The 13,474-nt window shown below is 42.1% G+C and overlaps 1 protein-coding gene and 1 long non-coding RNA gene across 3 annotated transcripts; one reads left to right on the forward strand and one right to left on the reverse strand.

Annotated features, from left to right (window-relative positions):
* The first annotated feature begins 1,257 nt into the window (after nt 1-1,257).
* On the forward strand, nt 1,258-12,144 carry depdc7a (DEP domain containing 7, paralog a). 2 transcript variants are annotated; one of them, XM_076990742.1, is made up of 9 exons: nt 1,258-1,791; nt 5,190-5,598; nt 6,463-6,593; nt 6,692-6,884; nt 7,488-7,708; nt 8,068-8,210; nt 8,884-9,009; nt 10,863-10,941; nt 11,651-12,144. In XM_076990742.1, the coding sequence occupies exons 2-9, from the start codon at nt 5,198-5,200 to the stop codon at nt 11,863-11,865; spliced, it is 1,509 nt and encodes a 502-aa protein (XP_076846857.1). In that variant the 5' UTR covers nt 1,258-1,791; nt 5,190-5,197; the 3' UTR covers nt 11,866-12,144. The 2 variants fall into 2 exon arrangements, with proteins under 2 accessions (XP_076846857.1, XP_076846853.1); XM_076990738.1 differs by lacking the exon at nt 1,258-1,791 and adding an exon at nt 3,375-3,531.
* LOC143491589 (uncharacterized) lies at nt 1,785-3,480 on the reverse strand. The gene is made up of 3 exons (XR_013125246.1): nt 3,372-3,480; nt 2,957-2,998; nt 1,785-2,383 (listed from the first exon to the last, which is right to left on the reverse strand). It is a non-coding gene; the product is annotated as an uncharacterized LOC143491589 (long non-coding RNA).
* Nucleotides 12,145-13,474: the final 1,330 nt, after the last annotated feature.

The raw sequence follows: 13,474 nt of genomic DNA on the forward strand, positions 1-13,474 counted from the left end.
ACGGGTGCTTAGCAACTAAGGAACAGGTGTGAATGGCTCAGCATGGGTCACCTTGCACTTTCATTTTCATGGTGCCTCCATAGGGAGGGGCTAGTTAATGGTAAACCTATCCACGTGCACAGCTGTAGACTAAATCAGTGTATTTCAACTCCCTGTTTGTGCTGCAAATGTGTTGAAGGAAGCTAGCAAATCAGACGTACCTCTTCTTTGTTTTGTTCTGTTTTTAATGAAGCCTTACCAGAAATGAGATCAGAGATTGAGTTGTGTCTCCTTGATCTGCTCTAACACGTGTAACCCAGTTCATCGGGTAATAATGTGAAGCCTCTCCTGAACTAAAGCAGGGGAATTGCTGCACTGAAGGGTGTATGTAGCCCCCAGGGTTCACAATGTGCCGCCACTGTATGTGCTACACTAGCATATAGATGACGAACAGCATTGAGACCTTGTGTTATAAAGTCCTTGTGATATGGCCTTTAGAATATAGCAAGAGTTTCCCAGGCAATTCACAACATTCTCTGTCCGTCACTGGTATTTTCCAAAATAATCATCCCACGACTGTCCATGGAAAATCTCTTCAGCCGGCTGGCTGGCTGAGACAACGTCCTGTCCTAGAAGACAGAATCGGCAGCCTGTCGAATAAAATATGATTGTTTCAGGCCGCACGGCCACAAACCAGAAATGTTCTGCAGCACAGAAACAAAAGGAGCAATGTCCAGCCACTGCCAGTTGTGAAGAAGGCCACTGTCCAGTCCGGCGTGGTGAGGGGTGTTCGGGATTCCACAATGCATGGTGCTGGAAGAAATGGATATTTGTTCAACCACCGACGTCTGCCCCACAGCTGAGTAATATATGAATATTGATAAGAGCATGGTCGTCTGTAGGGCCAAGGTTGAGAGGGTCCTTTGAGGCTAGTTAACATTGTGTTCTGATTTCGCTCAGGGTGGAATTTTGTTTGCCAGGACAGTACTGTTCTCATGTTCTCAGCTACTGGACAGGGCAGAAGAATCCTGCAAAGGTGAAATTAGTCAAAAACGTCTCACTAGACGTCTTCAGGTCATGTGACAGCCTGGCGCAGTACAAGTGAGCAATTTTCTCACAGTATGTGTATAGGACAGATAACCTGCCTTCCTATACAGTCCATGTTTTGAAGCTGTCGTAGCTCTTCTTGGCAAAGACATTTACTTAAAAAATAATTTAAAGTTAATCTGAGCAGGTCTTGGACCTTTGGCCTATTACAATTAGATTTATTCTGTTCTCAGATCAGTGTATCTCCATTAGTTATGGCCACTCTGCTCCTGGCCCTCATTTGACGCAGTATCACATCCTATACAGGTCTGCTGGAAGACTTCCTACTAACCGAGCCGATAATCATCTGTAGGAGGAGAGTTTAGAGGACAGGTTAAAGGAAGTGAGCATGGCATTTTAACTTCTGATAAGACTAGAAACAAAAAAAAAACAGTGGCTTTAACGTTATTAACAGCTTCACCGAGAAGACTGAACTGTTAGGGGGTTGATTCTGAGGCTAAGATGGTGGTCATTCAACCGGATAGTTCAGCAGTTGTTTGCTAAATTAAGGTGCGAGTTGTTTTACACAACAATGCCACGGCTCTCATTCCTTCAAGAAAAACTGAGACCTGTAGAACCAGTTTTGGTTATGAGTGCAGACTGTCCAGTGGAACATGGAACTTTTTTTAGTATATAGCCTATTGTTTGTTTTTCTTTACTATGCACTATATTTTAAGGGAGAACAACATACTACCCGTCACCTGCTGATCTGATCAGGATACAAAGGTAAGTCTGGTCACTTCAGCATGTACAGTTCAGGGTACCACAGCTTTCGAGATGCAATATAGAGCCTAACTTAGTAAACATGAAACAAGTGATTTAAGATGTGGTGACGTATTCTGAAACTATGAAATCAAGAAGTAATGATAAAATGTGAACTCTATGTGAACTCTCCTGAATATGGGAACATATTCCTGAATACACATTTGAATAGATTTATTTACCGTCTTGTGATTTACAGTCATTATTATCAATAATGAAGTGAATGAATTTCTAATTCATTATTTTACAAGCACAATTTTTCTGACTCAAAAATCAATGTACTAAATTTACCTACATTCACATTTTTGATTATTCACTACCTCAAACTGCTTGCATAAACTGCTCAGTGGTTCTCCATGGACTGAGCTGTGAAAAGGGTTATGACTTAGCTCCTCACTGTCCTGATGAATTGGCCCCCTGAGGACTGGCATTGAAATGCAAATTCAGCTTCTGGGTCCTCTCTCCTTGAAATGTGCTAGAAAGCAGCTTGTTGAGAAAGAGGTGGTAAGGTCCAAGATCCTCCCGTCCCCCGCCAGTCTGACCGGTTTCGACTTCACTGTAAAACACAGATACTTCCATGCTGATGACATGCTATATCTCTGCCGCTCTTTGGCGTTCAAGGATGTGTTCACAGAGGGAGCCTCTGTTGTTTTAATGTTGTTGTTTAAAAATATCTGTGTTCATGTGTTATGGTGTTTTGTACTTAAGTGAGTTTAGTAATGATTTTTTGATGACCTTCCTGTTACCTTCATTCCAGATGTAGTGTCACCTCTAAACACTTCAGTCATGAGCATGGACGTAATTTTGATTTCAAAAGTGGGGGGGACATGGATTCGTCGCTATTTAAATATTTGGTTTTAACCGTAAAAACTGGGGGGGACCACAACCGGCTTTTGAAAAAGTGGGGGGGACATGTCCCCCCCAAATTACGTCCGTGGTCATGAGTACACAGACCACCGGGCTCATCATACATGCCCCTCAGTTAAAATCTTGCAGCTTATACAGTAATTTGATGTACAAAGGGAAACTATTGACATAAATTAACATGAGGCACAATATGACAATTTGTGCTTTGCCTGTAGTCTTAAAAAATGTAGAGGAAACAACTTTTATACTTTACTGACTTCACCTTGTCATGTAATGTTTGGGACGTCTCAGCTTTGTCCTCGTGCTGAGAGAGAGAGAGAGAGAGAGAGAGAGAGTTCACACAACCCAACCTAACTCATATGTTGAAAAGAGTCTTCATTATCTTCATAGTTAAATAAAAGAAGCATTGGTGGGGTATATTTGTATCAAACTAGCCAAAAGTAAAAAATGATCAGGTAAACCAGGCGTTTATATTTCAAATGAATGCCCATCACTGTCAACAACAATGATACTGAGCGTTTAGTGTGAGTCACTATCATTTAAGTCATATTAGAGAATTAAAGCAGACAAAAAAAGTTTCGACGACTTCTCAATTAAGTGCTTCATTGTTATGCTAATAAAAAACCACTGTCAGTGAGGGGGGGAGAGTGAGAGAGTGTGACGAGAGGAGCCCCTACCTCCCTGACGTGGAGCGACTAGGGCAGCTACACGCTTGGGGCGGCACTTCACGACGATCTGCGTTAGAGAGAGATGCGCTGATCAAAGGCTGGAAGTCCAGTTTCCTACGACTAAACCACATTGCGGTTATAAGGGATTTTGCCATGCACAAACCTCCAGGTATTGCATCTTAAATAATTATGTTTCACGATATGACACATAGAGTATTGCATGTAACTGTTAACGGGGGTTTTCTGTAGCTGTAAGACCTGTGCGGGTTGTAAGACCTTACTGTGGCTTGTACATGTTATTTAACTCTCTATTAACTCTCTATTTAACTCACTATTCTCGTTGTATTAATATTGTAACTTTTCTATAAATGTTTCATAGACATTACCCTACATCGTCGAGTCAAACTTCTGCAAGCGTCGGTGTAAATTCAAATCTCATTCCACTTTAGCGTTCGCCTACGGCTAAATCGGTTAAACTTGTCTCTACTTGAGACTCTTTTCTGAAATTTATGCGTGACATAATTTGCTACTGTCATGCTCTTGATGCTGCGGTTTAATTACTCAAAAGCATTTTATTTTCCAGTCTGACTATCTCTCATCGAGGGAACAAGTGCCTTCCCCAAATCCCCTCTGTGGTTATTTGTTTGAATGTTGGGCACACACGGTTCATGATTGAATAGCCACCAGGGATCAACCAGAGTTCGTCCTTAAAGCTACATATAACATCTACACCTATAACAACGTGTAGCAAGTCTGCAAATTACATTTATCATCCATCACTGTCAACAAATGATCGTTTTGGAGTCTTTAGATATGAGATTCTGAATATAATATAGAATATAAGGACGTGCACTTGTATTTGTTTATGAACAGACCTTGAGTTGATTTATGTATCACACGCCCTAAATTACTACATTCATTTGACTCTGGACAAACTGGTCAGCTGTCCAGTGGTATGCAAACTGTGACAGTGAATGACACTACTGAAGAATAAAGAATATACGGAAACCACTATTTATCCCTCCAATCAGCGATGAACACTTTAATCAGACTGAAGGATCTGAAGCATCAGATTTTAGTTGACTGACAAATTTTCTTAACATTTTCATACTTTCAGACCCAAGAGGCTTATTAGTTCTATGTGTGTTACTGTCTAAGATGCCGATACAGCTGACTTATCTTTTCAGCATTTAGAACTGAAGAAAATCCTTTATCTTTAAGCCAAGTATTGTTCATTCAAACAAGAATCTTCCAGTGTTGAGTAGGCGTGGTGAGGGAGGTGGGTGCGAGATAATTAAATCTGCATGTGTTCACAGCAGTCATGGTGTGTGATTCTGGGGTTCCTAGTTCTCTTGTTAAAGATCAGTGTGAGAGATCTTTGAGATGCTGGACAGACCTTTGCTAATCCAGGGCTGGCGGTTTCGAGCCTCTCTGGTGTGATTTGCACAACTTCCATGATATTTCTTTTGGCCATAGGTGGACTTTATATTGGAACCTAAAATCTCTTTGAGGCTCGCTGTATTCGAGGACCTCATTCATGGGTGAAAAACCTGGGAAATTTCACATGCTAGTTTTGTCATGGTCCCTTTGACATAGGTTTAAAAAAAACCTGCTTCATTTCCAGGAGGACCTTCAGGAGGCTTTCTCTCCACGACCCCTCATTCTTCTCGTTATTAGAGCTATTACTTACATACGTGTTTAGAGAAGGAAGGGGAGTGTTGCTGATGAAATAATGCTGGCCCTTTCTCCAGATATAACACTCGCGCTGATCTCAGCCCCCGGTCCTCACTAAACTGTTGCTTTTCCTCCTGCACCTCCCCACACCAGATAACGGGATGGCCGGGAAGCCGTTCCGGGCCACGTTCATCTGGAGTAGCATCATCACCAACCTCCAGTCGCAGGTGGAGGTCAAGAGGCGACGGCACAACCTCAAGTCCTACCCTGACTGCTTCCTGGGCTCTGAGGCAGTGGACGTGGTGTTGGCCCATATCATCCAGAGCAAGTTCTGCGGCGATGAGGACGTGCCCCGCACCAAAGCTGTGCGTCTCTGCCAGGCGCTCATGGACTCGCGGGTGTTTGAAGGGGTGGACACGAAGGTCTTCGGGAAAGAGAAGAGGCAGGCCAAATTTGAAGACAGCAGCTGCAGCTTGTACAGGTTCCTCAATGTGCCGAGTCCTACCAAAGACATGACGGAAAGTGGGTGCAGCTCACCTTGGACTAGTAAACCTTCTAAAAGGTACCTGCTTTCATCTGTAACAGTACTTTTCTGTCTGCATAGCCCCATACAGAGGCAGGATGGGCACCATGCATTAAACCTGTTTATCGTTCAGGATAGATAGGGGACACTGCAGTAATGATATCGTACAAGGCTGCAAAATGCAAATTAGCTTTCTAACATGTTACAGTTATTCCTGTTCACTGTCCTGTGGGTGTTTTGATGAGTCACACACAGAACGTTAATAAGTTTGATTGAAGTAATGCATACCAAGATCTAACCACACCAGGCTTAACAAGATTTCACATCAAACATTCACTGTTTTTAATACATTGCAATGAAACGATTGAATTGCAATACAAGATTTTGTTCATAGCATAAAGACCTGCTAGGTAACATGCTATCAACATGCCATTGTTTTTTATTGTCTGAACAACAAATGAGTCTTATATCATGTACAAAGCCAATAGTTCAGATTGCTAGCTCTAGCGGTTTTTACTGTTTAATGACATTACAACTTTGAATCAGAATATAAATGCCATGAATTAGAAAATGGAAGGTGCTCCTGCTTTTAAATTTTTACATATGTTTTAAAGCTTTAAAGTGAGGTTTCTTCACCTATTGCAAATAATGGCGTGTGACTAGTGAATCAGTTGTTTTCTGCAGATAGTTGCATAAAACAGTGCTGTATATAATTAACTCTTTTCTAAGCACAGGCTGTTCTGTATTGTTTTGCATGGCAGTTTTTGCCCTCTGGATTTTGAAATAATTGACTGAGCACGTAATAATGGGGTAATCATCTACAAAGGTCTAGTCCCAGAGATGTCCCACTTCCACCTGTGTAACATTATGATTCATCTCTAGTCTGATTTTGCTTCAACTCAGGGAAGAAGAACAGGAATATCCAAACATCTCACCAGTGAAAACGGATAAATCCCTGGAGGACGTTTTAGGGAACCTAAATTCAAATACATCCATCACACCCCAGCTGATTAATCTGGGCCTATCACAGGAGTGTAAGTCAAACTGACCAATCAAAGCAAACATTTTGGAGTGCGAGGGACAAGGTCCAGATAGATGCACCAATCTATAACGTGTCTGTTCCTGCTCTCAGTGGTGGACGAGATCTGGCAGCAGCAGACAACGCTGAGACTGCTGCAGCTGATTGAGCTGCCCTTGCTGGAGAGCCTTCTAGAAGGCAAAGAAAGCCCACGCCCTCCTCTCCATGGGATGGACAGTGACCCAGACCTCCTCTACACCAGCAACTATGTAGACCGGGAGATCCTCAAAGCATTCAGTGAAGCTCAGTATGTGGCCTTATACTTTGACATATTTTCTCCATCTTTAAACATAAAAGTATTCAAAATGATGAAAAACTGCAAGGTTAGTAATATTTGTGGATATTTCTGGACACGATAATGTCCAGTGAAAATTGGGAATTGTAGTTTGTGCCAGTGTGATATCTTCTACTTAGTCTTACTAACTGAATTTGTCTACCTCTCTCATAACAAACCAATAAATCTAGAATTCTGGCATGTTTAATGGAGTCATCAGGAAAATGTAGAATATAAAACACATCACTCAGTGCAGCACTGAGATATTGTGCCCAGACAAATGGAGTCTGTTCATTATATAACCCAAGTCCGTTTGAAGTCCTTAGCCCATGGGTTTGTGCTTCCTACCACATGGCTCGCATGTCGAGATCTCGAGAGCATGACCAAATATTTCTTTGTTCCTCTCTGTCTGCTTCTCTACTGATGCTTGCATGTTTCTGTCCCCTTTGTTGTCTTCATTGCTCTATCTTTCTCTCTCTCTCTCTCTCTCTCTCTCTCTCTCTCTCTCTCTCTCTCTCTCTCTCTCTCTCTCTCTCTCTCTCTCTCTCTCTCTCTCTCTCTCTCTCTCTCTCTCAGGGCTGATGATTGGCTGTCAGCAGCTGTGGACTGTCTGGAGTTCCTGCCTGATCAGATGGTGGTGGAGGTGAGCCGGAGGTTGGCCCGGTGTGCAGAGGACACGTCTCAGTACAAGCAGCTCCTGTACGACGTCCTCGTCCAGCACTACGGCAAGACGGAGCACCCGCCTCTGCTCAGCAACCATGTCTTCGATATCCACACTGGCATCTCGGAGCTGCTTGGTAAGACAGAGGACGGAGGTCTAAATCATAGTCTGCATCAGATTTGAGACCATAGAAAAAACTCCATTCTGTGCTTTGAAATGTAAAAAGGTTTGTTTCAATGAGGTTATTGTGTTGTGGTTCTTTTGGTAACATTAATGGAGCTAAAGCTATTATGTAGTCAGAGTTCATCTCATTCGTCCATGTGGTTGGACAAGAGCTGTTAAATGAGGCTCTGGACCTTGTGGCAGTGCTTTTGTGTTTCGTCACCCTCACCGTGTGAACAAAGCCATTAATGCTAAGACAACAGAGGCCCGGTCTGTTTGTGCTCTAAGCGGTGCTCCTGCGCCTTTTCTGTGCGTGCGTGTGTTTGTGTGTAGTTAACGGGAAGCAGAGCCAGGCCTTGGAGGCCCTGCAGCTGTGTCTCAAGCTTCAGGACTCGCGGAGCAGAGAGGAGCTACGCAGACTTCTGCGCTTCATGGCTCTCGCGTCCCGCCCACGTGAGCTCAAACTACACAAAGAGGTAAGAAAGAGAGCATGGTCTGCTTTAATCCCTACCGGGTTCCAGCAGATCTTCCCAAAGCCCGTTTTCTGGATTAGTTTTGATCCAGTGTGTTCTTAATCCTGTATAATGTAATAAGGTGTGTTTGTACAGTGATATAACTGGGTCACATTTCCCAAACCATTAGTCACTGGAGAATTAGTCAGTGCAGTTAAAAAGGCTGACTACGATTTATAAGAAGGATTACATGGGGTCTTTTTGCAGTATACTGATGTCCTGTATGTGATGACCAATCTCAGTTTGAATTTATACTGAGGCATGGTTGTCTTTGAGACTGCCAGCTACACCTACTGCTAAGCAACACTTCTAGGAAAGGAAAAATGTCCTTGTCAACAAGAATATTCGGCCTCAGCTCTCTCTCAGCTAGCATCAGCATAATGGCTTCTATTTGTGAACTTAAAAAAGGAAAAGTGGCTAAGCGTCAGGATGGAAATTACACCAGGATCATTGTAAGCAGACAGGGCAGTTTTAAAATCCCCAAACCACCCCCCCCCCCCCCCCCCCCATGCCATTTTAGCTGCTCATGGCCATATTTAACAAACGCAACGGGAGCAGTTATGTAAATGCAGGCGTCATCTTCGGTGATAATCGTGCTTACGTGTTTGCTGTCTGGCGGCTGGTTTTTGTTCGGCAGGTGGAGAACAGGATGGCGGTGAAGAGATCCTTCTCCAGCGCTATAGTGTACAGTGCCAAACTGGCCAAGGGGAAAGTGGATCTTCTGCTGCTGTTCATGATAGACCATCACTTGGACCTCTTCAAGGTGAGTAGCACAATGCCCCTGAAGACCAGTGTATACTGAATGGAGATTACCGAGACTGCTAGCAGCGGGCTTAGGTTCCCATTGGCAATACCCAGTACCAGAGGTGGGGACTCGAGTCACATGACTTGGACTCGAGTCAGACTCGAGTCATTAATATTAAGACTTTTGACTTGACTTGAAAAAATATTCAGAGACTTAGACTTGACTTGGACTTTTACACCAATAACTTGGGACTCGAATTGGACTTGAACCTGTTTACGTGCAAAGACTTGATTTTTTTTACCCCAAATCTAAATTTTAAAACGCATATTAATATTTATAAAGTGCGCCCCATTCATTTCATTTCCGTCCTTCTGACGCAGACCGGTGTTACACCAGATTCTGTGACCGTCGAGTTTTGTGACCACAGGGGGCGCTATTTCACAGTTTCTGTTCAGAGGCACAAACGCTTTACGAATGCTACGTAAACTACGCTGATGCACTTTCTTTACTCGTTTTGTTGGTGTCCACGAGCCAAAATATGACAGATGTTTATATTTACATTTTATCATCTCTTAATTACAAAATGTACTTAAACAAGATTTACCATCCCCTCACCATTGCAGCCAACACAGAAATCATGAATGGGATGTACAGGTGAGCCTTTTTAACTGGGGTCACCAATTCTGACGGAAGCCATCAGAATATGTGACCCCACTGAATCTCCAGGTAACAATAGTACACCGTGACCCCACAATAACAGAAAACAATGAAAAAATAACCCTAACCTTTTATTTAGTCTATATTTAAACATTTTATCCAAATGTTTAGAATAACCATTCGTAATGACAGCATCTTGCTTACGATGAAGCTCGCTATTTTCGTGTAAAATGATGTAACGAAACATTCTTGTTTAAGTACATTTATATAATTAAGAGAAGATAAAATGTAAATGATCTGTCATCTTTTGGCTGGCGGACACCAACAAAACGAGTAAAGAAACGCATCAGCGTAGCATTCGTAAAGCGTTGGTGCCTGTAAAAAAAAAGACTCGAAAGGACTTGAAATTCCAAGTTTCAGACTTGGGACTTGACTTGACGGTTGCCTGTCTTGACTCGAGACTTGACTTAACTTTACTGTTTTTGCTTGAGACTTGACTCGGGACTTGAGGATAAAGACTTGGACTTACTTGAGACTTGCAAAACACTGACTTGGTCCCACCTCTGCCCAGTACTATCCAGCAACTTGGTCTCAGACTCCTGCTTGAGGTTTTCAGTCTTGCTTAGGTGCACATTTAAGACATTTCCAGATTTAGTAAAGATTGCAAGTAGATAAACAAGTATTTCACTCTCTAGGACAACTAGTCTTGTAAATTATTACATGGGCTCCTACTGCTGGCTTGCTGAGGCCAGTTACTTTATTACACACAAAACACTAAATGTCAACCATGCCATACATATTGTTGAATAAGAAGCAGAAAAAGAAAGTACTTCACAATGAATTTCTATATGGTCCTGCCAAAATAGTGTAAAATATAAGATTTATCTACATATGCAACATTTTTCTTCTGCATTTTTGCACATAGGGGACTGCACTGGAACTATGTAACTAAAATGTCACAAACACTATGAACTATGGGGTACTTAGATTAATAGCCTACCACTTTGATATATTATTAGATTAAAAGTGTGTAAATGTGGTTTTGCACACTGTTTTGGGGCATTTGAAAATACAGGTACACAAAACCATACTGTGGACTTTGGGACAGTGGGGTGAGCAGAAGACAAAAACTCGTTTACATCATTTATTTATTTATTTATCATTTATTTAGGTAATTTCCTGTTTATGACTTAACACTTGTGTGTTTTCTCTAGATCCCTGTATCATTGCACAAACTTGTTGGAGACAAACTGGCCAGCATTATCAAGGGGAAAGATCCAGACGTCATGGTCGGTAGGTACAGTCTTTCCAATGTTTCCTTGGTAGAGCTGCACCAGTGAACAGGTTGGCTAATCAAGCTAACCTCTCCATTAGTAGTAGTTGTAGTTTGGAAGATAGTAGTTAACCATGAACTGAGCAACTTTTTAAAAAGTTGCTACAGTTGCATTATTCCACTAAGAGTTTCAAAAACAATGTTAAAACCAATAAAATACATAAACATGACATAAATTCAGTGTCATAATGTTAGCACAGGCATGTGTGCTATATCTGGGTCTTGCTAATGCTCTCTCTGCTGCATGCTCCAGTCTGTGAAAAGTATTTTCAGGCAGTTGATGAAAATGTTAAGCGATGTGCAAAAACATGAGTCAGCATTATGGTATCGTATATTCTGAGTCCAGGTCTGTGACCTCGAGATACAGAAAATAATCCTGATCTTGGATTGATTGATATGTGAATTAAAAGTTAATATTCAAGCTTGAATTGTTGCCAGATCTCTTGCTTTTCTTTGTCCCTTAACTTTGTATGCGTTAGACAAGAGAAAGACATTCCAACAGACCTTTTATGGTGACAGTGTTTTGACTTTGAAGGAGTTTTTTTTGCCAGACATGTGCATACTGTCTTCCTATTATCATGACCGAGATATCGTATAGAGTGTGAGGTAGGATGGGGGTGAGGCCGTGTCCTCGAGGGAGAGAAGTAACGGCAGATTTCTTTTGTACAGGCACTACTTACTGCAGACGCCTCACCGGAAGCGCTTATATGGAGACTGTCCAGAAAACCACAAAAGAGGAGCTGTGGACTTTACTCAGGACAATTCAAGAGAACTCCAGACTCTCGGTAAAAGAAAAGAGACGCCTGCTCGGACAGTTCTACAAAGGGCATCCTGAAATATTTGTGCAATATTTTGGAAACCAAATAGTCAGTGCTTATTTGTAACACGTTGCTAAAAAAAGATTTCACGAGATGTACAAAGTGTCGTATAAATTCTGTAAAAAAAAGTGTAAATGTTGTATATACATGTAAATGTTATTTACTTTTTGTGTTAGCCTGTGCTAACAGAAAGGTCAAAGCATGAAAATATGAATTTGAAATGCTTGTCTTAAAATGTGAAAATGGTCTTTACATTAGAGTCTTTTTCCACAAACACCTTATTCTTAAATTGTGTCATGTCAGATTAATGATCCTTCAATAAATTAGCACCCTACATTAGAATAGTGTTCTTGCGTATCTTGTAGTCTGTCCTCTGCAGGGCCGGCGCCACGGGGGGGCGAATGGGGGCGTCGCCCCCTCAGGCAAGGTGTCCCGCCCCCTCAATGTAAAAAATAAGACCCATTTATTTTACAACAATCGCTACATGGTTTCCCCTCGGCTGCTCGACAATCGTTACACGCACCCCCCTCCCCGCTCAACAACTTATGTTCGCCCCCCCGAAATTTTCTGACGCCCCCTCAATGTATATGTTCTGGCGCCGGCCCTGGTCCTCTGTTTAAGCAGTATACACCAGATGTAATGTATATTCACCTTATTTTCCTACGCCACTTGTGCACTTGATGGGCGTGAAGGTTTTTCAGCAATCATACCCAGTCAGAGGTTTCACCTCAACCGTAAAACCCCCCAAAATCTAGTTAACCCAAAAACAGGTAACCTTAAGGCAGAAACCATGGCAAAAGTTTTAACCGCTACAGGCCATGTAGTAGATATACTCCGTTACACCTGAGTGATGTTTGGAAAACATCTCCAGACCCATGAGAACATGAAATCCAAGTAGATGGTCCAGACGTTACATCACAGAAGATCCCTAAAGAAACGGCAACAAATCCAGCCCTTGGCAGACGAGTTCAAAATGCACCAGAGACACATCGACTCCAGCCAGGCAAGAAGCCATCTGCTAGTTCAGAAAGGGTCAGAAGTTCTGCGTATCCTGCCACAGATGAACATACTCATTGTTGGCTTATAACGCATTTGGAATGTGAATATTTGAATATAAGAACGGCCTGAGGCAATTCTCCTGTGTTTTAGAAATTAGACGTCACATCGTATATGCCGATGTTTTCAGTGTGCTGAACAGCCCTGGATTAGATTATATTAATATGTATAATATTGGAAATACTCAACAGCTTATGTATATCAGCAAATGTTTGACCACACGCAATAAAAAAGTATAAGTATTCAACTTAAATTAATTTTTACAGCTTCATCCCAAACCTCAGTAATGGAACTTGTTGAAGAACTTCCGAAATGGGTCAGGCCACACAATATCCAGAAGATACTTCAACAGGAACCTACATATTAACATACTAATCCCATTCTCTGAGGTTTTAGGCATGAAGTGGCCTAATAACAGATTTGCGGCAGTGATTGACATTTTCTAGGGCTTGCAGGGTCTGTGGGCCAAATGTGGACCATGACACCCTACACACAGCGTGTGGTGTGTGTACCTCATCTGAAGGAGCTGAATTAGCTGTTCACTTACCTGAACATGCAGTTCAGACTGGAGCATATAGAGAGAAACACACATCTGCTACATATATACACACTACGTATT

This window comes from Brachyhypopomus gauderio, chromosome 2, assembly GCF_052324685.1.
Source record: "Brachyhypopomus gauderio isolate BG-103 chromosome 2, BGAUD_0.2, whole genome shotgun sequence".
Classification (NCBI taxonomy): Eukaryota; Metazoa; Chordata; class Actinopteri; order Gymnotiformes; family Hypopomidae; genus Brachyhypopomus; species Brachyhypopomus gauderio.

Coding starts and splice junctions, on each gene's coding strand:
- depdc7a (XM_076990738.1), top strand. Junction 6,885..7,487: donor AAAGCATTCAGTGAAGCTCA/GTATGTGGCCTT, acceptor TCTCTCTCTCAG/GGCTGATGATTGGCTGTCAG. Junction 10,942..11,650: donor AGATCCAGACGTCATGGTCG/GTAGGTACAGTC, acceptor TCTTTTGTACAG/GCACTACTTACTGCAGACGC.